This window comes from Mobula hypostoma, chromosome 6, assembly GCF_963921235.1.
Source record: "Mobula hypostoma chromosome 6, sMobHyp1.1, whole genome shotgun sequence".
Lineage (NCBI taxonomy): Eukaryota > Metazoa > Chordata > Chondrichthyes > Myliobatiformes > Myliobatidae > Mobula > Mobula hypostoma.
In genome coordinates, this window is record NC_086102.1 from 49,499,459 (window position 1) to 49,527,260 (window position 27,802).

General features: G+C 39.5%; 1 protein-coding gene across 5 annotated transcripts in view; it reads right to left on the reverse strand.

Annotated features, from left to right (window-relative positions):
- The window catches only part of usp9 (ubiquitin specific peptidase 9), a 280,005-nt gene that overhangs the window by 160,590 nt on the left and 91,613 nt on the right, over positions 1-27,802 (reverse strand). For all 5 annotated transcript variants that reach the window (XM_063050799.1, XM_063050801.1, XM_063050798.1 and 2 more), the window contains 7 exons: positions 27,407-27,625; positions 24,919-25,034; positions 15,761-16,012; positions 15,543-15,681; positions 11,564-11,716; positions 2,376-2,480; positions 1,510-1,716 (listed from right to left, as the gene is read on the reverse strand). In XM_063050799.1, coding sequence (XP_062906869.1) covers positions 1,510-1,716; positions 2,376-2,480; positions 11,564-11,716; positions 15,543-15,681; positions 15,761-16,012; positions 24,919-25,034; positions 27,407-27,625 — 1,191 coding nt within the window. The remainder of the gene's footprint in view (positions 1-1,509; positions 1,717-2,375; positions 2,481-11,563; positions 11,717-15,542; positions 15,682-15,760; positions 16,013-24,918; positions 25,035-27,406; positions 27,626-27,802) is intronic.

The following is a 27,802-nucleotide window of genomic DNA, read 5'->3' on the forward strand; positions in this document are numbered from 1 at the left end:
AATAAATCCACTCCTGAACACTCGTAATGAGGAATTACAGGCAGGATGGAGGAAGAACTCTCTCTCTACAAAATGACTTTATGCTGAAGCAGAGTTTGAAAAAGTCATATCAAGACCTTCAGTTGCAGAAAGAAATTACTGAACGCTATACTGCACTGTGGAAAAACATCAAGATGTTCTTTATTGCATTTTTGACATATTTAGTGGAACTTCCTTCAAAACAATGAAACGGACTGCAAATTACTGAATGTGTGACCAGAGACTCCATCTGAGTGACATTTAGCCTGATATTGAGAAACTAATATCACTGTGCCATCTCAGTGAAAGGTGAAAAAAGCAATGAAGTAGTGAATAGTTGGACTACTATTGTATGCCCTAAAATTGTTGATGAAAATTGTTTTTACCATATTTAAATAATTTTATTTGTAGCTTTCGATTCAAATAATTTTTGCAATTATTTGTCACTGCTTTAAGTTTGCAGTTCCTATTTTTTTTTCCACTGTGCATCGCAAATCAAAGTTCTCTGTTGTTTTTATGTAATGGATGAAAAGCGAGAGGGGTGTACTTGGGATGTAGTCTGGGAGCCAAGGGGGCGGTCACCCCAAAAAGTTTGGGAACTACTGGGTTAGATGAATGGAACAAAAACCAAGTCCGCAGTTCACTTTGCAGTAACGATTTTGATTTTTTTTTGTGCCCAGAACAAATGGAAATTAACAGGGTTATCTATTGACACCAAGAGTATAAAATAAAGTATGCCCTCATCACTTATTGTACAAAACTAGGTTTTGAATGTTATTTAGACAAGTGGATACTTCATCATGCTATTAAAAACTATGAATTTGCCATTTACAGGAGGAACTTCAGGAACCCCCAAAGTGGATTTATTTAAAATTAAAACACTAAAGGAGCTTGCAAGGGAAGGTAAAGGAATATCCATATTTTGATACTTGGCTTCAGAAAAGATTGCTTGCTTCCCATTAGATTACCAGCTTTTAAATGTTAGCAAAAATATACTAGATTTTTAAAAAACTACATTAAGACACCCACATGCATTATTTCATACACAACTTGAATACCTGAGCAATTTTTTCTCCATGCTCAGTCCAAAGTATCCAGTGAAAATTATCTGCAGCTATCAAAAAGATCAAACCTGGCAGAATGATAAACTCATTACTAGGATGATTAGATATCCACTAGAGTCAAACAAGTCTTTTGCAGCTGCCTTTCACAAAGACAGTGCATCGATATTCCATTCTAATAATTATGTAGTTGACTATAACAGCTGCTTCCTTCTCGGTCAGCAGCTAGTCAATAGCTAAGGATAAGCTAGTTATGAATCAGGTAGATTTATGTCCCAAGTTATTAAATAACAATCCATGAAGACAAGGCACCTTTCAAGAGGGAGATCAAGAAGCCATTCAATTATTGTTCCTATCTCAGATTCAATGCAAAACTTCAAAAAGCTGAAACATTTCTGATCATCTTTTGTAAAATTCTGCTTTTCCTTACCTGAGAACAACTATAATCCAGGATTTTGATGTGTGCGCTTAAAGCTTGATCCATTATGTCAACAGGTACATCATCACTATGTGCTAAATTCCACAGCAGATTTAGGACTTTATGTGCCATTACCCCATCTTTGTCATCCTCAGCAAGACGACGAATCAATTCTAGAAGCTTTTCACGCTGCTTTTTACTTGCATTTGTCCAACTTGCCTGCAAGTTAAAAGGTTACTGAATAAATGTTGGTGTCATGGCCAAGAAAGCTTCTCAATGCCTCTATCTCAAAAGGCTTAAGAAATCTGGCATGACCCTGTTGATCCTTATCAATTTTTTTCTTTTTAAAACTGTGCACCATAGGAAGTATTTTATCTAGATGTACAGCAGCTTAGCATGGCAACTGGTCTGCATCGAACAAGACAATGCAGAGTTGTGGACACAGTTCAACACATCACGGAACCCAGACTCATCTCAATGAACTTCTGTCTATTCTTCTCGCTTCCTCAGTAAAGGAGCAGTGTAATCCAAGACCCCACCCACCACAGAGATTTTCTCAAGGACAGCTTCTATGTTGCAGTTATCATACACATGAACGGACCTCTAATGCAATAAAATGGATTTGTGACCTTAATCTACCTTGTTACGATCTTGAACTTTGTTTACCTGCAAAGCACTTTCCCTGTAGCTTTTACACATTATTCTACATTGTTATTGTTTTATCTTGTTCTAACTCAATGCACTGTGTAATGATCTGATCTGTATGAATAATATACAAGTGTTTCATTGTATCTTGATACATGTGTCAATAATTAAAAAACAAAATAAATGTTTTTTAAAATGAGTTAACAGTTGATTACTTATTAAATTAATTCTACCTTAAAGCAATCAAAAAGATGGTCAAGCTGTTCTGGAGAAAAATCCCAAGCCAATTTTGCAAGTAGATCATGGACATTTTTCACAATCGCCTCATGTTTACCTGCCTACACAAAGAGAGAAAGATGATATTAAAATCAATTATTTAGGCGCAATTTTATTTTCTTAATGGCCTTGAAGAATTGGGACTCTTGTACCCTTCCCCCTTAAAATATTATATACAAGAACTAAAACTACAACTAATAAAAAATAGAATCTCTATACAATGCAAAATTGATTCATTAGCTATGAAGCCATCCTTTAATCAATAGCAATAGTCTCACACAAAGTTATCATGAGGACCAACCAACCTGTCTGAAAACTTAGCACTCTATTTAAGTCATTACTTCAATGCAAAACTAGGAAAAATTGATCAGAGGTATATTTATTCATATAAACATTAAGCATTTAATTATTTAATGATTAACTGCAACACAATGTAAGTTTTGATTGTATGTAGTCCCTCAAACTAATGTAGAAGAGAATTGGTTTTTAGTAGTTAAACCCTAATCAGATTAGCTATCAGGTAATATAGGTGGATGTTCCAATATGTCAGTTTTGTGCAGTGTAAGGCTTCCATTATTGCTTATTAGCTGTAGTTTGTGTTCAAATATCAGTAGCCTCTGCTCTACTATCAACAGTTTGAAAGGGTTTAGAGGGGAAAAAATTCCAACAATCAGATATTGAACTAAGGAGGATATCACCAAAATGCTTCTCATCAGGCCAATAATACATCTTAACCCAGATGAATCGCATTTTCATTTGGGAAATTTTATCACTCTCTGAAATGCCAAAATTTACATACATGTTTACAAACACAAGGCTGTGGTATCCCAAATCTTAACCAAGTAAAGACTGAAGATTAACTAGGTGAAACTGCATAGAATACAAGCATTACCTGCAACTACTCCAGCTAAGATCAGTCTATGCAGGAATATATAGTTGGTCATTTAAGAAACTATTTAATCATCAATACAAGATCCACTCTTGCACATTCTATTAGTAAAGTTGTTCCAGATTCCACTGCAAGCTTTGGTTGTCTTCCTCGCTGCCAACTGTGATGAATATTCACTTCCTGGGCTGGGGGCCTCATGTTTTGCCAAGTTCGTTTTCTAAACATAGCAGCTGCTACGTGTAAGGGCAAACAGTTATAAGTAAACTTCCAACTATGAGGGGTGATTGATAAGTTTGTGGCCTAAGGTAGAAGGAATCAATTTTAGAAAATCTAGCACATTTATTTTTCCTACATTTACACACTTAGTCCAGCAGTTGTAGAGCATACGGATCCCTTCTTTGTAGAAGCCGGCATCTTGGACCTCCAGAAAGTGGTCCATAGCAGGGGCGATTGATAAGTTTTATTAACTTCAAACTTTCTGCATTTTCAAACAGCTGAACTGCACATGCCTTACTACCTTAGGCCATAAACTTATTAATCGCCCCTGCTATGGACCACCTGGAGATCCAAGACGCTCTCGTTACATGCACGTGCAGTTTAACTCTGAGTGATAATGCAGAAAGTTTGAAGTAAATAACTCATCTCGTTCTACCTTAGGCCACGAACCTATCAATCGCCCCTGCTGTGGACCACTTCTACAAAGAAGGGATCCGTATGCTTCACGACCGCTGGACTAAGTGTGTACATGTAGGAGGGAACTATGTTCAAAAATAAATGTGCTAGGTTTTCTAAAATTGACTCCTTCTACATTAGGCCACGAACTTATCAATCACCCCTTGTATATGCTTTATTTGTTTAAATGGGAGATGGTCTTCAGTTCTTAAAATTTAAAAGGCAAGTAGTAATCAGTTTAAAGTTAAAAGTTCAGTCTATGTAGTAGCTTTCCAAATAAGCTCTGCATATAGCAGTCTCTCTGACTGTAGAAAGTAACTGCACCTGGTTTATTGCTGCTCAAGGAGTTGCAGCATAAAACAACAGGTTACAAAATTTGATTGTTTCAAAACAAATAACACTGACTAAGTTGCTCAGTTCAAGGAAGCTTGCAGACCAGATAGATACTATCATTCAGCTTATTGTTGGAAGGTGTATGTACTCAGGGAAGTTAGCTTTACAGCATTGATGATGAGAAGCTGAGATCAGTATCTCCAAAAAGCTGTCACACAAATTGAAGCTAGACGAATGGATTCTAGTTAATCATATGTTTCTTTCATTCTGCCTGATATTCCTCACCTTATTCCTAATAAGCCTGAACTGCTCTCTACATTGATAGTTTCTCAATGTCTCCTAGTGATTTGATTTGTGATTTTAGCACACAGAACATCTAAGGACCTTCTACTTCTTCCTTGCAAAAAGCCTCTACAAGTTCCTTTTCCATTCACACACTTACAGGCCTCGCTGAATTAATTCGCACATGAAACAAACCATCTTCATGGTCCCAAGTTACACCTGCCTTTTATTGGACATGTGTAACAATTTTTTGTTTAGAATTCTTGGGGTACCCTCTTTATCCAATATATGTCATGATAGTACCGGTGAACCACGGTGACATTGTTGGCTGCGGGCAATACTTCTAAATATACTTCTCATTGCAATCTGCAGCATATAATTTCTGTCCAAGCAATATACTTTTAAATCAATTTAATGATCTACAGATTTCATGATCGTCTGAAGATCTTGGTATAACAGGCAGGTATGGTAGCTTTAAGCAATGCCATGGCCAGAAGGAAGGCAGGGGTTGGAAACTAAGCGAGGCTAAAATGCAGAAAGATGAGACACTCTCCACCCAGCATCTTGTTAGCAAGTGTGCACTGGTACCAAAGGTCCCAACACATGTTGTTAAACTCCATGCCCAGGCCATATTTCTGTTAATCGGATCACCTGGCATAAGGGCAGAGGCTAAAGAGCAAAGCCCCAGAGATTAAGATGGGTAATGCGAGGCAGAGGAGTGGCTTTGGGATTGTTTTGAGTCAGTGCAGTGGGCCTGTTCAAGGACTCATCTATGGATCTGAACGAATACACACCATGGCGTGGATGAGTGTATCCCAACAAAATCATTCTGAGTCTTCCCCAAACAGAAGCCCTGAATGAACTATGAGATCTGCAATCTGCTGAGAACCAGATCAGGGACATTCAAATCTGGTGACGAAGAGAGTCACAAGAGGTCCAGGTATGATCTCCAGAAAGGAATCTCTTAGGCGAAGTGGCAACGAATGACGCTTAACAGTTGTGGCAGGGCTTGAATACGATCACCTCTTATAAAGTTAAATCAAGCAACATAGATGAAAGCAAGGCTTTGCTTCCAGATGAGCTCGATGCCTTCTACGCTCGTTTTGACCGTCAAAAGATGGGAATATCATCATAAACTCCCACAGCCCCCCCCCCCGATGATCCTATGATAAGTCTCTGGGGCCTACGTGCAAGTAGTCTTCAGCAGAGTGAACCCACAAAAAACATCTGGTCCAGGCAGGGTACCTGGCCAAGTACTAAAGACCTGTTCTAATCAACTGGTCGGAGTGTTCACTGAGATCTTTAAACTCTTGGTTCCGCAATCTGCTTCAACTAGGCATTAATTATACCAGTGCCCAAGAAGAACATGGTGATTTGCCTCAATGACTACCATCCAGCAGCACTTATATCCACAGGGATGAAGTGTTTGAGGATGTTGAAGAACATATGAACTCCTGCCTGAGAAGCAACTTAGATCCACTCCAATTTGCTTACAGGAGCAACAAGTCCGCAGCAGATGCCATTTCGTTAGCTCTTCACTCAATCCTAGAACATCTGGACAGCAAAGATGGTCTATATCAACTACAGCTCAGCATTCAATACCATCATCCCCTCAAAACTACTCAATAAGATCCTCAGTCTTGGCCTTACTACTACCTTGTGCAATTTGATACTTGATTTCCTCACTTGCAGACCCCAGTCAGTTCAGATTAGCAACATCTCCTCCACAATCTTCATCAGCACAGATAGACAAGGCCATATACGTGGCCCTCTGCTCTATTCACAGTACACTTATGGTTTGTGGCTCAGCACAGCTCCAATACAATATTCAAGTTTGCTGACAACATTACTATTGTAGGCCAAATCAAAGGTGGGGACAAATCAGCAAAAGGGAGGGCGTTGAAAAGCTGATGAGTGATGCCATAACAACAGCCTCTAAGGAGCTAATTACACTAGATAACAAAGATTTCGCTTCCTGAATACTTGTGGGTGTACCTTATGGATTTTGGGCTGCTGATCATGAAAATCACCATGAAATTTTCCAATCACACGATATTTTTTTGTAATCGCCTATACTTGTTATTTCAATTCATAATTCATCTCAGAATAACTGACGCCAAGATTGAGAAACACAATTTTGTTGGACCACAAATCAAACAGGTCAATGACAGGCAATTCAAAGAACATCTAGTGGGACCAGAGAAAATCACATGGAAGGCATTTAAGAATGTTGCTTGGCAACTACAGAGCTAAATGCAGCTGGTTGACAACATGCTCAAGCACACAAAACCTTTGAAGTAGAACATATCACTAAATATCCATTTTCTGAATTCCCATTCAGAGTTCTTCCCTGCAAATCTTAGCACCATCATCGACAAGGACTGTGAAAGGTTTCACCAGGACACTGCGGTTATGGAAAAAGGGTACCAAGGCAACTGTAATCCATCAATGCTGGCTGGTTTTACACTGAAGTGAGAAGCCTCAGGAGTATAAATGAAAATAATCAACAAAACATTTTTGCTTAGTTGAACTACTGCAAAGCATCAGCACCATTATGCAATCAAAAGCATCAGGAGAAACTGAAGTTAGAAGTATCAGTATTACAGAAGAGTCAAGAGAATTAAAGAGGCATGAGAGGGGAGCTGGCCAAAATTGATTGTAAAAGACTAGCAGGGACAACAGCAGAGAAGTTAAAGCTGGTATTTTTGGAAGCAATTCAGAAGGGACATGATATATACATTCCAAAGAGGAAATAGTATTCTAAAGGCAAGATGGTTAACAAGAAAAGTCAAAGCCAACATAAAAGTCAAAGAGAGGGCATATAACAGAGCAAGATTTAGTAGGAAGTTAGAGGTTTGGAAAGCTTAAGCAAAAGGCGACAACCAAAAAAAAATTAATCAAGGAAAAGGTGGATTACAAAGGTAAGCAAGCCAATAACATTAGAGGATAACAAAAGTTTATTTAGATATGTACAGTATAAAAGAGAGATGCTGGAGAGGAAGTAAAAGGGAACAAGGAAATGGTGGACGAACTAAGTAAGTATTTTGTAGCAGTATGCCAGAATTTTGACAGTGTCAAGTGTCAATTTTGAAGTGTGTGAAATTAAACTTACTAGGGAGAATATTCTTGGGAAAAGATCTGAATTAAGGCATACAAGGGAAAATCTTGCCTGACAAATCTGTTGGAATTCTTTGAAGAATTAACAGGCAGAATAGACAATGGGGAATTGGTTGATGTTGTGTATTTGGACTTTCAGAAGGCCTTTGACAAGGTACCACACACAGAACTGGTTAACAAGTTAAGAACCCCTGGTATTACAGGGAAGATTTGAGCATGGATAAAGCATTAGCTGATTGGCAGGAGACAGAGTGGGAATAAAGGAAGTCTCTTCTGGTTGGCTGTGGCACGTGGCCAAGTGGTTAGGGCATTGGACTAGCAATCTGAGGGTCATGGGTTCAAGCCTCAGCCAAGGCAGCGTGTGTGTCCTTGAGCAAGGCATTTAACCACACAATGCTCCAGTCTACCCAGCTGAGAATGGGTACCGGCAAAAATGCTGGGGGTTAACCTCGCATCCTATCCGGGGGGGGGGGGGGGGGAGTCTCATACTCTCAGTCGCTTCACGCCACGGAAACCGGCATAAGCACCAGCATGATGGGCCACAAGGCTCATAACAGACTTTTAATCTTTTCTGGTTGTCTGCCAGTGACGAGTGGTGTTCCACATGGGTCTGTGTTGGGACCAATTCTTTTTAAGTTACGTGACAGTGATTTGGATGACAGAACTGATGGCTTTGTGGCCAAGTTTGCAGACAACACAAAGATAGGTGAAGGGGCAGGTAGTCGAGTAAGTAGAAAGGCTGCCGCAGGACTTGGGACAGATTAGGACAATGGGCAAAGAAGTGGAAGATGGAACGCAGTGGCAGGAAGTATATAGTCATGCACTTTGGTAGAAGAAGAAAAAAAGGACAGACTATTTTCTAAATAGAGAGAAAATTCAAAAATCTGAGGTGCAAAGGGACTTGGGAGTCCTTGCACAGGAGTCACTAAATTTGCAGGTCGAGTCAGTGGTGAGGAAGGCAAATGCAATATTAGCATTAGTTTCAAGAGGATTGGAATAGAAAAGCAAGGATGTAATGTTGAGGCTTTATAAAGCACTGGTGAGGCCTCACTTGGGAGTTTTGTGAGCAGTTTGTACCCTTTTTCAAAGAAAGATGCTGATATTGGAGAAAGTTCAGAGAATGTTCACGAAAATGGATTCCAGGATTGAAATGCTTGTCATATGAAGAGCTTTTGATGACTCTAAACCTGTACTCACTGGAATTCAGAAAAACAAGTAGAATGTACGAATGTGAAAGTGGATGAGGGGAGGATGTTTCTTATGGTGGAGGAGGGCATAAACTCAGTGGGCCAGTCATTTTAGAACTGAGATGAGGAGGATTTTCTTTAGCCAGAGAGTGGTGAATCTGTGGAATTCATTGCGTCTGTGGAGGACAAGTCATTGAATATATTTAAGGCAGAGATTCATAGAATCTTGATTAGTCACAGCATGAAAGGATACGTGGAGGAGAAGGGCTGAGAAGGACAACGGATCAGCCATTATGAAACTTGATGGGTCAAATAGTCTAATTCTGCTCCTATATCTTATGGTCTTATTATATTCAATAAAAGTTATTTTCTTGTTTCTCCAAAATCCTATGTGATACAAGTAATCTAAAGTGATATTTGGGTTTGGCTTCAAGTGGTCTATCATAAACAAAAATAATTTCTGAGGAAGCAACATTTTTGAAAAAAATTGTTGTCCAGTATGATTGACTTTACGAGAAGGAATCCAGAGATCCCTAAGCCAGTCCTCGTCGGAGGATCAGAAATAGAGAGGGTTGGTAACTTTAAATTCCTCGGTGCTATTATTTTCGAGGACCTGTTCTGGGCCCAGCACCTAAGTCAATTACAAAGACAGCACAGTAGCATCTCTTTTACTGATTCTGTTATGGTTATTATTCTACAGATTTATTGAGTATATCCACAAGTAAATTAATTCTCAGGGCTGTATATGGTGAAACATAGAAACATAGAAAACCTACAGCACAATACGAGCACTTCGGCCCACAATGCTGTGCCGAACACGTACTTACTTTAGAAATTACCTAGGGTTACCCATAGCCCTCTATTTTTCTAAGCTCCATATACCTATCCAGAAGTCTCCTAAAAGACCCCCATCATATCCACCTCCTCCACCGTCACCCCATTCCATGCATTCACCACTCTGACATCTCTGACTTACCCCTGACATCTCCTCTGTACCTACTTCCTAACACCTTAAAAAGTTGAGAGGTGACCTGATAAGAGTTGTATAAGATGATAAGAGGCATTGATTGTGTGGATAGTCAAGAGGCTTTTTCCCAGGGCTGAAATGGCTAACACGAGAGGGCACATACGTGCTCTAATAATAACTTTCCTTTGAACAATATATCAATGGCTGTATTAGTGCTGCTTCCTGCATCATGCAGAGCTTAAAAATGTATTACTTTGCTGCCAATTTCCATTCTCACTTTCAATTGGTCCATCTCTGACTCATTACATTCCTTTCTTGGATCTCTCCATCTTTATATCAGTGAATCAGTTAATACCAAAAATGCATTACAAGCCAACAGACTCCCACAGCTTCTTGACTGCGCTTTCTCCCATCCTGCCTCCTCTAGGTTCCCTATTACATTTCCCTGGTTCCTCTCTCTATTGTGCATTTTTTCAAAATAAAGTCTCTCCACACAGGTGCTTCTGAGTTATATTTCTTAAATGTGACTTTCTGGGCACCTTGACCATATTCCACATATTCCCTGCAGTTTTGTTCTTCCTATTTGTCTTCCTCCTGAACAGGAGATAGAACTCTGTTGGCCTTCACTTTTCATCCTCTGCATTCATCAGGACAATCTTTGCAAATTCCAGCCACTTGAAGAGATCCAACCACCCAACACCTTCTCCTATCTCAGCAGTATAATGGGTCTGCTCCCCTCAGCACTCTCTGATCTGCTCTTCCATCCCCACCAAGCATTCTTCTTTTCATTGCACTCGTCCTCACCCCTTCCTGCCACTCAAAACCCAAACAGTCCTCCAGGGTGAAGAAGTGATTCAATTGCACTCTTAATCTGCTACATTCGGTATTCACAAACATGGTCTCTTCTACACTGGGGAATCCACACGAATGACTGAGCTCCCAATTGCCTGCCACTTTTATTCTCTATTCCACTCTGAATTCTCTGTGGCCTACACATTGTTATATTAAGAACTTCAGGAAGAGCATCTCATCCTGTCTGGAGATGTTGTACCCTTTCAGATTTATCATTTTCAAACAATTTAATAGCAATGAATTTTGAAGAAAAACCACTGTTGCCAAGGAAATGTGAACCAACTGCACATCAAGTCTGTCAGAGGCAAAGATATGAACTTCTGTTTTACCAGATTTTCAAATCTACTGTCGATCTAGGCATGCAAACAGAAACTTTATCTGCAGTATTGTAACACACATTCAAAAATATATTCATGATACCATACATATCACAAATTTCTGAAATGCACAAGAGGTTCAATGAATGACTGAAGCTGGCAACTCTAAATGCATTGACAACTAAAGCCATAGGGCTTTATGGCCATCCGAATTCCTAACCAAGTACAGTGAACATTTGATGTAAAACTGATCAAGAGATAAAAATTGGCACAATGAGCTCTTGGAATTTATTTTAAACTACTTTCTCATAGGTAACGTGTACAGAAGTGAGAAATAAATTTAATTTGAAGTGATACTTCAGAAATACAAAGGTTTACAGTTCTGAAAATTAGTTTTTTATTGGGGGGGATAGGAATTACAGTTTCAATCTAGAAAAGACAAAGAAATAATTAAGATTATTCTTTAATAAATTCACATATTTCTGACCAAACAGAACCAGAAAAGGATGAATTTGAATGGTTTCCTCACCTGTGCTGCCCAAATATTGTCAAGATCTTGAAGGGTGAGTGCTTTCTCTTTTATTACAAAGCGAAGTATTTTCTCCAGTTTTTCAACATATTGAGGTTGATGTAGACTGTCACGCAACACAATTGACAGAATATTGTTTTGCTGAATCCACTCCTACAAAATCAAAACAAGTCAGATTAAAAACCTATTAATATAAATTGTTTGTTATTCAGAGAAAAATCCTAAATTGTAGGATGAAACAAATTTGCTTTCCCAACAATCACTAACTAATCATTCTCAGACTTTTCAGTTTTCTAACAACCAGAATTGAAACATGGAGAAAGTTCTGCATTAATTCACATATTATCATAACAAAGCTGAAATCAAATTTCATTAGTGAATCAAACAATCTGCTGAGGGAGTCAGCGGGATGAGCAATACAAGTATGAGGAAAGAAACTGTCCACATTTTGGAGTGAAACCCTGCTTAAGGATAGAGTGGAGTGGTGAGATGGTCAGTATGAAGAGGGTGGTTCTGGTCAGAAAGAAATCCAAGTTCATTGGTAGACTGAGGATATGGAATTATATACAAAATTAAAAAGGCTAAAACCTGACTGACACTTGCAGCTTGACTAGCCATGCTATGTGAATAATGTTGCAAGATAACTAATCTACTAACTGTAGGATAGATGCAAGGAACAAAGGAGTGCTTGATGCATGAGAGAGCTGCTTTGCATAAACACTAATCAGGGGTGTCTGCGATCAGAGTATGTATGTGATAACGAATGTTTAACAAGCAGCCCCAGACAGTGCTCAGGGCTCACCTGATTACAGATTTTGCAGGCTCAATGAGTGGGGGCTCTGCAGTATCAACTGAGATGCAAGCTTGCTAATAAACAGTATGTAATCTTAAATAAACTATGTTTGTCATTATTCCCTTGGGCTGAACCTGAAGTCCTCTGGTAGAGAGGCAGATCGACAAGGTACACATAAGATGACAAGAAGTTTGTACCAGGTAGGGGAGAGAAGAAAGGGTGGAATTGGGAGACTGTGACTAGGGGTTGCAGATAGATGGAGTCAGACAAAGAAAAAAGCATGGAGAGGCAGATGGAGCAAGGTGGAGCTAGTGGAGTATGAAGATTGGAGGCAGCTGCCCGAGTGAGGTAAGCAGTAACACAAAAGTATTAGCAGCGCTGAATTCTTATAAAGAAATGTGGCAAAATGATAGATGGGTGTAGGATGGGAACCTGTGGGTGAACTGTTTGTGTGCGTACAGGGTGGATGGATTGTGGAACAAAGACAGAAGAAGGGGAGATGTGGGGGAGCTATGAAGAAAAATGGACAAAAATAGGAGGAACCAAGGATCAGTGGGGGGGTGGGGAGGGTTTGGAGAAGAAAGATGACAGAAATAACTGCTGGAGGAGATGGTTACCCAAAATCAGAAAACTCAATATTCATGGCATTGGAATGTATGCTACCCAGTTTAAATATGACGTGTTGTTCCTCCAGCTTGAATTGGGCCTCATCCTAGGAGTAGAGAAGACAAATGATGGTCAGGTCAGTATGGGAAAGGGAAAAAAAAAACTGAAAATGGCATGCAACTAGGAAGCAAGGGGTGGCCATTGTGGTGCTCTGTGAACAGTCACCCAATCTGCACTTGGACTTGCTAACATAGAGCAGGCCCAAATGCAGTAGACAAGGTTGGAGGAATAACACATACAAAATGCTGGAGGAACTCAGGAGGTCAGGTACCATCAATGGAAAGGAATAAACAGTTGACATTTCAATTGCAGGACTCTTCATTCAGCATCTGCAGATTTTTTTTTAAGGTTGGAGAAGGTGCACATGAATCTTATCTTACCTGGAAGAGCTCTTTAGATGCTGGATGGTGGTGAAGAAAGAGCTGCAATGACAAGTACTACACCTCCTGCGAGGAGGGGAAAAGTGCCAGGGGTCAGGGTGGGATGAGCTGATCAGGGAGTTACAGACAGAATCATCCCTGTGGAAGGCAGAAAAAGGTAGGAACGAGAAGACGTACCAGGTGGTGGGATCTCGTTGCAGGTGGTGGGATCTCGTTGCAGATGGCAGAAATGACAAAGAATGATATGCTGGCTGTTGTGACTCACTGAATGAAAGGTAAAGACTAGGGGGAAGCCCTGTCCTTCTGGGGTGGGGGGGGGGGAACAGAGTGAAAGAAGAAGTAGCTTGAGAAACAAAGATTGAGAGTTAGCTCCATCAATCACAGCAGATGGGAACGCACATTCACTTCCCTGTAGTTCAGTCTCCATTACATTAGAGAGTAGTTATATTAGAGAATAGTTATACAACACATGTTGCTCAGTGGAAGAAGGAAGTTGAGATGCTCAGAGACCCAAAGGACAGAATTGAATACTAAAGTAATAGAGTCAGTCCTACAACACAGAAATAGGCTATTTGGTCCACCAGGTACTTGATAGTTGGTGTGGACATATCTATAACTATGCATACAGGTCCTCTCCAACTTACAAGACCACATCTTCATAAGGCCCTGCTATTCAAAAGTTCTCCCAAAGTGCAGCACCTTGAACTCAGAATGACTAAATCCCATCTACCATTACTTTGCTCATCTAACAACTGATGACTATTATTCTGTAGCCTACCACCATCCTCCTCACTACCTCTTCTCACCTGCAAGTAAGCCGACTTCTGAAATTTATATCCAGATTGTTAATGCATACAACAAACAGCACCTGATCCAATCATAAAAGCAACCACTACCATCATCGGTTCCAATTACAGTTTGAGTACACCTTATCCGAAATGTCTGGGAAGCCAGAAGTGCTTCGGATTTTTTTGATCATGGAATATACAATGTGATAGCTTGATATCACCATCATTTCCGATTCTGAATTTATTCACTACTGGTAAAAAGTCTTATGCAGGCATCAACATGCTAAATTTTCATCAGTGACAATCTTTGCACATTCATCAATGAATTTCTCCGCTGCTTCGTGATCAGCTGTCACAAATCTTTAACAATGTAATGTTGTGCCTTTTCTTAAATTTATGCAATCAGCCTATTGAATGTTTACAATTATCTTCAATTTTCAGTTTGTTATGAGACACGTTTGCTTGTTTCATGATCAGCATACCATTATGTGGCATATGTTCACTCTTGATGCTGCCGAATCCGCTCTTTCAATACTCATTTTTCGCTAATGCAGTGCTTTTTTTTTACATTAACTTCTGTTCATTATACATATGAAGTCTCTTCTCAAAAGTGCCTCTGGTGCACAGAGACCTACATATTGCCTGGGAATTTTCCCAACACCTTGAGGAATTTGCTATTTGTGAGGTCATGTCAGTGCTCAAAAAAAAAATTTGGATTTCAGATAAAGGGTACTCAACCTGTATCTAGCAAATTTTGCATCTTGTCCTGGATCTCATGGATTCTAAACTTATGGACCAGTCTCTGTCAAATGTCTTACTGAAGTCCACGCAGACTATATAAAGCACACAAGCCTCAGAATACATTTCACTACTGCTTCAAGAAATTGGTCAGACAGGATCTCCAGATAACAGAACTGTACTATTTTTAACTTATCCCTGTCTTTCCAAGTTCAGACCAATTCCCTCAGATGTTTTTCCAGTAATTCCCATACCTCTGAGTATGCGCAGAAACATAAAGACAATTATAAACAAACTAATTATTAAAGACCTTGGCAATCAATTGTGAATAAAAAGTTGTTTAAAATATTGTTTTTGCTCCTTTATCTTGCAAATCCAATTACGCATCATCAGCCTTATGCAATACAGTTATGCCACAAACTTTAGTTTTGTGAGGCAGAAAATACACATCCAAAGTTGAACACTTAAGTTAAATGAATTACACATCCTCAAGCAGCTACAAAATGATCCATGAAAATATTTAAAATCGAGCACAGCCATTTATCAGATCTTCTAGGATAATAGGGTAATTTTAATATTTATTGCTGGGATACAGAAATAATTTTACCACTTACTGCCATTCTCTCTGCTGTCAACCATTCTTCTTCTTCAGGACTGCCATGGCGATGAGTATAATAAGACACACTAGAAATCACCTTGTTAACTTCATTTAGTGCATTCATCTTCCCATTGAAAGATGAAATTTGCAACAATCTGCAAATAACAAAGCTAAGTTACGACAAAGCTAATTTATGGTAACTTCAACTTGATTATTTTTCAAAATATTAGTTACCTTAATATCATTTTTAACCTAAATATTTCTAAACTTTTGACTGTCTCCTCCTGCCCAGGAACACGTGAAGCTAAATTTTTTAGCGATTTAATTATCATAGATAGAGCATCATTTTTGGCTTCATTCTTCGCTTCTTTCTTCAGTTCCTCATCTGTCAGATTTTCTAGAAACTGTGGAACCATTTCTATTATTGGAAGGAAGTACTTCTTCACTGTATGTAAGGTGAGAAATTCGTAACACTGGCCAAAAGGTCTGCAAAGAATTACAAGTAATTATCAGAATTCAAATAATTAACTGTACTTATCTTGAATTACTCAGGTTTGTGTCTAGATCAGTTTAAGAGCTTTTTCATTCAGTTTGGCATAAGGTTACTTTAAGAATCCATAGGCAAACCAACTATTTTTTTAAAAATATGATATATGATAAATTGTATTATATTGGTTAATACTAAATTAAACATATTCTGATTAGTTTAATTACTTAACATTGCAAAATTGCATCAGGTCATAACTTCACAGATTTTTTTTTTCCAACTATGTCCACTACCAAACTACCAAAATTTCAAAGAACGGAAATGACAAAAAAAAAATCAAGACAATACTTTGCATACAGAACTGTGCAGAAGTCTTTAAGACACATAATAAAATCCTGTGAAGCAAAGATGCTGAATTGAAGTTCCTAAATATCAAAAAATGTACTTTGAAGATCAAACAGTAAAAAAAAAGTTATATCAATATAAACTGCATCAATTCTCTTTCATAAGAAAATTGGCTGGTAGGTTCTTCTAAGCATCTTGGAGAACTTCCCACAGTTCTGCAGGCTTTGGCTGTCTCGTTGCTTTTGTCTCTCCAAGTAATACCAGATAGTCTCAATGATGCCAAAATCACGGCTCTGTGGAGGAAATGCCATCTGAGACAATATTTTAAAAAATCTAGGGAACCTTATACTTTTGCACAGTACTGTAAACCAAGTTGTGTTTAAAGACAAAACAAATATTTGTTCGACCAATAAGTGGAACTACAATGTCATAAGCAGCATCACACTTTTATGCCTTAAGTTGCATTTCACTGACTTGTGCACACCAAGTTTTTCATCTAAGCCAAGTATAAAATCATCCACTGTCTCAGTATATGCAAGACTGTTTGATTAACGTTTATCTCAAGAGGTTGAGATGTCCATGCACAGAAGCATTAAGATACTGCAGTTCTGAGAGTCTTAAAATTTTGGGTGCTGCAAAGGTGAAACAGAAGAGTTTCAGCTTGACCCAGATATTTAGTGCTATTTTTTAAAAATTAAATCCTCCAAAAAGAAAAAGCTTTGATAATCAAAGATATGAATTGGATATGCAACACAAGGTTTTTTTGTAATATTTTCTAATTTTATAAAGAATTCTGTTCCTGAAACAAACTTAAGAAAGCAAGATTTCTCAAATCAAAGGTGTTTCCTATTTCCTACACTCGCTTATCATGAAGTCAAGAATACAGAATTTGCAATCAGATAGAAACGACCAAGCAGATAGCGGGCCAGGTTCAAGGACCGATGTCAACTCTCTTGCTTTTAATTATCATCTTCAAATGTAAATGGTAATGATCGTTTTGCCTATCAAGATGGCCACAGGTGAGATGAAAGGCAGCTTTTTCTACTCATTTTCAAGTGACGAGGGCGCAAGTAGTAAGCCTAAACTTGGTGTATACAAAGTTGAGGTCAAGAGTTCTTCCTATGATTATTCCTTGAGTGGCTAACAAGTTTTTTTTAAAGTTGTTGGTGAAAATCTTGACAGCTCTCTTCACCTGATAAAGCTCCATGCCATAAAACACAACCTTTTTGTTAAGCAGCCACAGATTAGTATTTTTTTTCCCGGACCCGATGAAAGGTCTTTGCCTGAAATATTGTACACTTTTCCATAGATGCTGCCTGTCCTGCTGAGTTCCTCCAGCATTTTGCGTGATGCTTGGATTTCAAGCATCTGTAGATTTTCTCTTGTTTATGATTGGACACCAGGATTGTTACTTTTGAAGATGGCAGTTGGTTATCTCAATGCCTCCAAAACCAGTAGATTGTTTTGTTGATGCAGTGTGTGGTTTTATATGTTCCCTTTGTGATCTGTTGCTTGAATTCCAACAAAACCTAAAAGCACTGGACAATAATTTTTTTTTTCCCAAAACTGTTGCTTCAAGAGATTTTTTAAAAATTTATGATAGACCACTTGAGGCTGAAAACAAATATAATTTCAGACTACATATATTATGCAGGAATTTAGAGAAACAAGAAAATAGCTTTTATTGAATATAATGTGTTTAATTACAGAACTGTGTTGATGCTTTTTAATAGTTCAACTAAGCTGAAAAAATTTTTTTGATGATTTTCCATGGCAAAGGCAGCCTTAATCTAATTACTACTTAGTGGAAATCTGACACATTTACAATCAAATTGATGACAAATGTGATTCAAGCAGCTTTTTTCAAGTGAAGGCTTCTAATTTTTTCGTGCCTGTCGCCGGCCCCCAATGCCTGAGTCGAAGTAGTAGTGGTCGTCTAATTTTTCTAAGTTTCTCATTAGTCCAGTCACATTTTATTATATAACTTATTAATTTGAATTTTGCAATCTCAGAACAAAAACATAAGAACTGAGATTTCTTCAATATTAGATTAGATTATGAGGACACGCAGTCCTCTTTTATTGTCATTTAGTAATGCATGCATTAAGAAATGATACAATGTTCCTCCAGAATGATATCACAGAAACACAAGACAAATCAAGACTGAAAAACTGACAAAAACCACATAATTATAACATATAGTTACAACAGTGCAAAGCAATACCATAACTTGATAAGGAACAACCATGGGCACGGTAAAAAAAAGTCTCAAAGTCTCTTCAAAGTCCCATCATCTCACACAGACAGTAGAAGGAAGAAGAAAAAAAACTCTCCCTGCCATGAACCTCCAGCGCCGCAAACTTGCCGATGCAGCACCCTGGAAGCACCCGACCACAGCCAACTCTTGAGTCCGTCCAAAAACTTCGAGCCTTCGACCAGCCCTCCAACACCGAGCACCATCTCTGCCAAGCGCTTCGACCCCGGCCCTGGCAACAGACAATAGGCAAAGCCGAGGATTTGGGGCCTTCCCCTCCGGAGATTCTCGATCGCACAGTAGCAGCGGCAGTGAAGCAGGCATTTCAGAAGTTTCTCCAGATGTTCCTCCGTGCTTCTCACGTCAGGTCTCCTTCAAATCAGGATTGTGCACGGCCCCTACTTAACAAATACGAAAACATTTCGGAGCAGCCCTGTGCGCTGCGTCACACCACCATCTTCTCCTCCCCTCCCGGGATTCCAGGATTCCACAGTCAAGTTCAGCACAGGCAAGTCACAGAATATTTAATATGTTTTTACATTCTTGCATAGGTTCAACGGAAAACCTTTGAACTGAAATATTCTTTAGCCCCTCTGGTATCCAAACAAGTAAAACAGAAAAACAGGTGATGTTGCACGTGGGTGAGAGATTCAGTTACAGGTTTCCCCCGCCATCCGAAGGTAGAGCGTTCCTACGAAACGGTTCGTAAGCCGAAATGTCGTAAAGCAAAGAAGCAATTACCATTTATATGGGAAAATTTTGTGAGCGTTCGCAGACCCAAAAATAACCTACTAAATCATGCCAAACAACACATAAAACCTAAAATAACAGTAACACATAGTAAAAGCAGGAATGATATGATAAATACACAGCCTATATAAAGTAGAAATACTTTTCCACAATCATTACTGCACTGCTCTCCGTAGCAAAAATCGCACACAAGCGCTGTCAGCAGAAAATCTCATGCAAGTGCTCTCGGCAGAAACACACGCAAGTGCTCTCCAGTAAGCTTTAAGCTATGAAGCTGCCAAATCATACCAAATAACACGTAAAAATACACAGCCTATACAAAGTAGAAATAACGTATGTACAGCGTAGTATCACTTACGGGAATCCGGAAGACAGCGCCGAGCACACAATGGTGTGTTAGACTTGTCAGAGTTTGGGTGGTGCAGTGGCCTTCACCCTCCGAGCCGCTGAGCGATACATTGCCGCAAAGAACGCAGGGGTCCAGCGGTAGCCGGGAGGTACACAGCACATCTTTAAGAAAAAAGCCGAAACAAACATGCTAATTAATTAGGTGCCGCCTGTAATTGTCAGCCCATATCAGTGCCGATTTCCAATTGCGTCGTCTCTGATCTGGGCCGACAATTACGTGTCAGCGGCACCTAATTAATTAGCATTTTTATTTCAGCTTTTTTCTTAAAGATGTGCTGTGTGCCTCCCGGCTAGCTTTGCATTCTCCGCAAATCGGTATCTGTCCGTGGCCTGGGGGTTGGGGTGGTGGGACATGGGGTGTCATCTCGTCGCCTGTTTCCATTAGAGCTGGCAGCTCATCTTCTTCTATCTCTGCTCGTCTGGATGTCGAAGGTCGAGGTTTGTCGTCTGCTGTGGCTGATGTGGAAGGCTTGCTTGACTGCTGAGCCTCGCGCATTTTTCTATCACACGGTTCTTTAATAAGGACTCAAACCATCCTGCAAATATCCCCTAAACCGACGTACCCTTTCAAAATTAAAGTCTTACTTTATCATTACTCATTCGGTTTCGATTGTTATCCTTTTTTCTTCCAATTGCATCAGCTCTTCATCTGTCAGTTCTTGGTCACGGGATGCCAAAACCTCTTCAACATCATGTTCGTCAGCTTCCACAAGCCAAACTCACGTTGTTCTTACTTCGTTCACCACGATCAAAACACTTAATTACGTCTAGTTTTATCATAAGTGAACACCCTTACGAGCTCTTTCAGGCTTTTCCGACACCATAGAACTCATCTTGCAAACGGCTGCTCACAGGCACGTGTTAAAGCAAAGCAGTTCCGAATCCGGGGGAGAACAGCTGCTCGGGGCATGCTGCCTTTTATCGCACGCTGATTTTTTCGTGTGCTGAATTTTTTTTTCGTAACAGTGAAAACACCTTCTGAAAGCGAAAACAGGGTACTAATGTAGGTCTTTCGTAACAGTGAGGTTTTGTAAAGCGAACGTTCGAAAAGCGGGGGACACCTGTATCTGAAACTTGCTGATGCACTAAGGCGTAACAGCTTAAGCACAATGCTGGAATTCTTTTTAAATACTAATCTCCAGCATTGATTGAGATCAATTTATATTATATCAATAACCAATAAACAATATGCAGCAAAAGACATCCGAATGGGCAACTTGGTTTATTTTGAAAAATTTAGTACCACAAAGTTGCAAAGATAATGGTGTCAAACACTGGACATTCCTTCACCATCTTTTGGCGGATTGATTTCAAGTAGCCAAGTAAATCAGAGATGTATAACTTAAGGCGAGGTAACATGCTAAAACCTGAATACCAAAATTATAACGACACAGAATAAGTTATTAAACTTTAATGCAAATTAAACAAATGACAGTGAAAAGTCAATATAATTTAAAGATAAAGATATTTCAAACAGTGTACATGATTAGCCAAGAATAGCAAAATACTCCAGTAATGAGGTACACTAGCACACTTGTCCACTCATTGATACAAACAATAACAAATGGTACAAGAATATGGAAACACCTATTTTATGGAGAAAATTGCCAATAAGAATATAAGAATTCGGATTCTTCTGTCTTCTAGAGCAGATGTCCCCAACCTTTTTTGCACCACGGACCGGTTTAATATTGACAACATTCTTGCGGACCGGCCGACAGAGGGTGGGGGTGGGAGTATTAATCACGACCGAAATATAGGTGATAAATCAACTGTAAGTACTTATCCACTCAATTTCGTTTCTAAAAGGGTTTATCTAACGAATTTAATATTAAACACAAAGCGCATATTTTCCTTGCACGAACATATAAAATCATTGCAACACACCAATATTGCTGAATCAGTGGGAGCCCTGGGCTTGCTTCCCTGCAACACGACGGTCCCATCGAGGGGTGATGGGAGACAGCGATACTCGAAGGGGGTTCCTTATGTCCAGTCAATTCCGCAATTCAGTTTTCGTTGTATTCATTAGAGAAACCCCGCTTCGCAGAAATATGATGTTGGAAATAGAAACAACGTTTTCAGTGCTTTCGTGGCTATCTCAGGATATTCAGCCTTGACTTTGATCCAGAACGCCCCAGAGATGTTATATCAAACATACTTTTCAGCCCACCGCATTTGCAAGCTCGAGGAGTTGATCTTCTTCCCACGCTGACATGGATGATTCACCAGGAACATTCACAAATGGGTCATGGATCCATTCCTTTGCACATCTTGGGTCATTTGCAGTTGGGAAGTAACGCCTGAATTCTGTCGACAGCCAAGATAGGTAATTGCGCACCAGCTGTAAGAAGGACGGTGCAGCCTCAATCTCTCCCAAAATCCCAGCTAATGTTGGGAACATGTCAAATATGCCCCTGTCCGCTCACCGTCCCCACAGTTCCAGTTTGGCTTTGAAAGCAGACAGTTTATCTGCCAACTTGAAGACAGTTGTCATTCTCCCCTGAAGTGACGAATTGAGTTCATTGAGCAGGTTGAAGATGTCACACAGATAAGCAAGTCTTGCTATCCATTCCTCGTCACTGAAGTGTGCTGCCAGTGGTGACGTTTTTCCTGAAAGAAATCTCTGTAGCTGTTGTCTTAACTCAAAAACCCTGGCCAGGGCTCTCCCCCTTGACAGCCACCTGACTTCAGTGTGTAAGAGAAGGCGTTTGTGCTCTGCATCCATTTCCTCGCAAAGCTGCTCAAACGGATGTGAGTTAAGGGCTTTTGCTTTGATGTGATTGATAACTTCAACAACGTCACTCAATACACTGTTACGATCAGGTGACATTTTTCAGCTAGCCAGCATTTCCCTGTGTATGACACAGTGTGTAGACTGGCATTCAGGAGCAACCTCTGACTCGGGTAGTTTAACCAGCCAGCCATCCAGTCATAGCTGCAGCCCTGTCCGCACATATTCCAACACAGAATGACCAGTCCAGTTTGCCTGACATGTTGTCATTCAAAGACTTGAATAGTTCTGCCCCAGTTGTGTTAGTTGGCAGCGGCAGTGCACACAACATATCCTTGTGCACATCGTTTCTGAAATATATATTGCACATAAACCAGCAGTATTGCCTTGTTGTCGACATCTGTAGACTCGTCGACCTGGATAGCATACCATGGTGACTCGTTAAGCCGTTCCAACAGCTGCGCTTCGATGTCCTCTGCTATGTCATCGATTCTCCTTGAAATTGTTATTTTCCTTGAAAAGAGAAACCTGTGCCATCTTGTTAACTGCAGTTTCTCCCAACAGTTCACGGCACATGTCCTTGGCAGCAGGCAGAATCAATTCTTCACCAACAATGAAAGGCTTCTTAGCCTTAGCAATATGGCTAGCCAGTAGGTACGACAATCTCAGAGCAGCAGCATTTGTGGAGGTGGTGGCTCTCAGGACTTGCTTCTGTCCCGCTTGCTCATGTTTTTTCCGCTCAAAAAACTCAACGGGTTTGTCTTTAAGTGCAGGGTGCTTGGACTCAAGTTGCTGAAGCAGTTTTGAGGACTTCATTGCCTCATTCGACAGCTTGTCTCCACATATCACACACAGGGGGCTTGGAGTGTGCGAGCCATCGGTTGCAATAAAGCCATATTTTATGTATGACTCATCGTATTTTCTGTTGAAGGAAGCTTTCTTTTTCTTTTGCAGTCTCGGCCTCAGCTGTCTCTGCGTTATCATTATCATTAGGCCTTTATGTCCCCTACTACCTCTTCCAAAGAAACTCTCGTGATGTTTGGTTTTTACTCATCGATTAGTTGTAGGTTAATGACTGACTGATGACCTTGCGTGTGTTCAAGTTCAACAGTGGGCGTGACAGGGAATGAGGAAAGGTGCAGCCGACTCATATCATTTCACATCGCCAAATCATATTGTTTCCTCGCAGCCTGGTAGCACATGCTTTGCGGCCCGGTACCAGTCCGCAGCCTGGTGGTTGGGGACCACTGTTCTAGAGCACAATATATACAGTTTGTATAGATTCACAAGATGAAGAATAAATCGAAGTAACTGTTAACAAAACAGTTTGCCAACTGCATTTAGTACTCCACAAAGAGAAGGCCTAATGGAACATGGTGTTACCACAATAGATTATCGAAGGCCATAACAAAATTTGCAGCAAGGATACAATCTTAAGACTTGGGGAGAAATACTGCATAAAATGAGTTGGCAAAATTGGGGACTGGCTAGGTGGATGTTAAAGTAACTGCTGAGATGACAGGCACAAACTACCCGGAAGAAGGGAAGCAGATTTATTACCTAATTGTTCCAATGTCTTTAATTATTTTTCAAGCACACAAGTTCATTACATTTTTTAAAATATTTTTCATGTAAAAGGTTCCAGATGCTTTCACATTTTTGTCACAGTTTTAAGATAGCATTCAACAAGGGATCTAGGGGATATTTCATCATATTCCTAACACATGTAATGTGGGTGAAAGAAATGATTTTGAGAAATAAAAAACAAGTCACTCACCACTAACTTGCTCCTGGCCACAATATTTAAGAGGCTAGTACATTTAAGTTTTCCAGCTCATGCCTTAATTTAGTCTGCACCCTTCTCCAGCCAGGCATGGACTACTTTGCTTACCAAACTGCACGTGGAATTTAATATGATGGAATAACAGATTATCTCTTTTTCAGACCTTGTGATGGATGGTCTTATTATAAAACAACTTAAAAGATGTAAATGCCTGAGAAGCCACACTGAGGAACTTCTCCCAAAAGAAGTGCAGATACTTGTGATTATTGCTCTCTATCACATTTCCTTCCTTAGTGAGCTCTGACTCCAACCAATATTATCTTAGCTGACTGATGGCTCTAGAACATCAGCATGGTTTGAGGTCAAGTCTGTGGAAAAGAATTGGGTGGTAACCTTTGACTTCAAGAGTGCTATCATCTTCTGCAATGTGATGGTTGTCATATCTTCCCTTGCAACTCATCTCCATCTGTTTTTACAGTAGCCATCCACCACAAAAATTGCATGTGTCTTAATTATAAATGCCTGACAAATAACTTCGCTAAATTGTTCACTTTAAAAACTACTATTGAGATTTAAACCTTTAATTTTTCACACATTCAATTATTAACATGACAAAAAAAAATCTGCTTACTTGATGAGTGCTGCAATTATCTGAACATTTAATGCTGACCCACTGACAAACCGATCATGTAGAATCTGGAATCCATTTAATGTCCCTAATTTGTTGATAAGATCCACAAGCCAACCCTACAGAAAAGTTAAAAGTCAAAATTCATGTAATCTATAGACAATAAACTATTGTAACAATACTCTGGTAATCACGAGAAACCAAAAGCTCATCTCAATTTCAGTGTATAATCCAATTTCATGAAAAGAAATAAAAATATCTTTCTTCAGGTTCTAAAATACTATGAACATTTCACAAGCACAAGTAGCTGTGCCTTGATCCGTGCTTCTGTGAATCATGATTGCCTCTTGCTGAAGCAATTTTGCTACAACTCAGAAATCACAGGACAGTCAGAGTGGCAAGCAAATTTAACATTCACTTTAATTATATGAAATTATAATTAACTTGCATAGAAACATTAGCTTCATTGGAATATTTCAGAATTAATGAGGCTAAAGTTCTTACCATAGGTCATGGTGCTTCAGCATCATGTTAACTATACCTCTGATAAATATCAGTGCTAAATTCCCACAGTTCTGCATTATTATTTCATCTTAATGCTTGAAAGGAGCCACAGAGCTTGGTAATTAATACTGTAATCCACAAATCTGTTGGAATTCTTTGATGAAATTACAAGCAGGATAGACAAAGGAGAACTGGTGGATGTACTTGGATTTTCAGAAGACCTTTGACAAGGTGTCACACATAGGTCTGCTTAACAAGTTAAAAGCCCATAGTATTACAGGAAAGGTACTAAAACAGATAAAACATTGACTGATTGGCAGCAGGGAAAGAGTGAGAATAAAGAGCTTTTTCTGGTTGGCTGCCAGTGACTAGTGGTGTTTCATAGGGGTCTGTATGGGGACCGCTTCTTCTTACGTTATACGTCAATGAGTTGGATGATGGAATTGATGGCTTTGTGGCCAAGTTTGTAGGCAATACAAAGATAGGCGGAGGGGCAGGTACTGCTGAGGAAGCGGAGGGGCTGCCAAAGGACTTCGGAGAATGGGCAAAGAAGTGGCAGGAAGAGTATGGTCATGCAGTCAGTAGAAGTAGTAAAAGCATAGACTGTCTTCTAAACGCACAGAAAAATTTTTAAATTTGAGGTGCATAGGGACTTAAGAATCCTCGCGCAGGATTCCCTAAAGGTTAATTTGCGTGTTGAGTCCTTGATGAGGAAGACAAATGCAAATTCAGCATTCATTTTGAAAGGAATAGAATACAAAAACAAGGATGTAATGTTGATGTTTTGTAAGGCATAGTGAGAACTCACTTGGAGTATTGTGACCAGTGTTGGGCCCCTTACCTAAGAAAGGATTCGCAGACATTGGAAAAGGTTCAAAGCAGGTTCACAAAAATGATTCTGGGATTGAAAAGCTTACCATGAGGAGCGTTCGATGGCTCTGGACCTGTACTCACTGGAAACCAGAAGAATGAGAGGGGATCTCACTGAAATCTATCAAATGTTGAAAGATCTCAATAGAGTGGATGTGGAAAGAATATTTCCTAAGGTGAGGGAGTCCAGGACTAGAAGACACAGCCTCAGAATAGAATGCCCAGTTAGAACAGAGATGAAGAAGAATCTCCTTAGCCAGTGTGACGAATCTGTGGAATATGTTGCCACAGGTAGCTATGGAGACCAAGTCCTTGGGTGTATTTAAGACAGACTTTTATAGGTTCTTGATTAGTCAAGGTATGAAGGGTTATAGAACTTTAAGAACTGTAAGGCAACTAGCAAGTGTGGAAATCTCAGCTAATGACTCCCACTTAAATGCAATTTTAGCATATTAGCTTCTGCTCCAACAGAAATGTAACTCAGTAGGAAGACACCAAATCAGTAATCATGTTAACATTAAAAAAATATATAAACTGGACATGCCAGAAATCTGAAAAAGAAACAGAACATACTGCTAACTCTCAGGTCAGGCAGCATCTGGAGAAACTGTTAGGTTTTCAGGTCCTAAATCTTCATCAGAAGGGTCTCTGACCTGAAATCTTAGTCTCTTTCCATAGGTGGTGCAAGACCTGTTGAGTGTTGTAGTGTATGTCAGTATGCTTGGCATACATTTGTAGAACAAACTTTTGGAAACATCTAAAAGGCCAAGTTTTAATTGGTTTTCATCACTACAGTGAAACTAAATAACATACGAGTTAGAGAAAAAGGACAAATCACTGTTCTTTGAATATTTTATATTTGCATCCTAAATGAGCTGTCTTCAATTTGTAATAATTTTAAATTTCTATCTTGGACATTCATACATTAAGTGGCAATAACAGATAATTCAAAAAATGAAAGTAAATCTTTAAAATTATTTTAGAAGCTTTAGAAATAAGCCAACATCAAGGTACAAGTTCAAGGTGGTGTATTTACAATCTTAACACTCAAAAGTTGTAACAATTATTTGTAATTATGTAATTCAAATGGGATTAACAAATTTTAGTTTCTCCTTACCTTGGGTGAACGTGGGTCAGGTGGGCGTGCAAAGAGTTCATCTTCAGCCAACTGCACTCCAGCAGGAACGGTTTCAGAGGGGCGAGTACCATTGTAGATATGAAATTTGCAGTGAGGATTTAAGGCCATTGCAAGGAGTTCAAGAAGAGGAAACCAGTCCTGGGACAGCTTGGCCACACACAGTTCTATGAGGCGATGGGTATTATTTATAATACATCTCTTAAGGAAAAAAGAAAAGTTAAGCATTAAGGCAAAGTTTGCAATAATACATCAGATCAGCAAAAAAAAAACAAAATTAGCATTTCCACTCATCAGTGGAATCATATTAGCAGTGCTAATATCCTGACTCTGCCAATCTGCTGCTACACTCTGATCTTTCATGTAATATTAATTTTA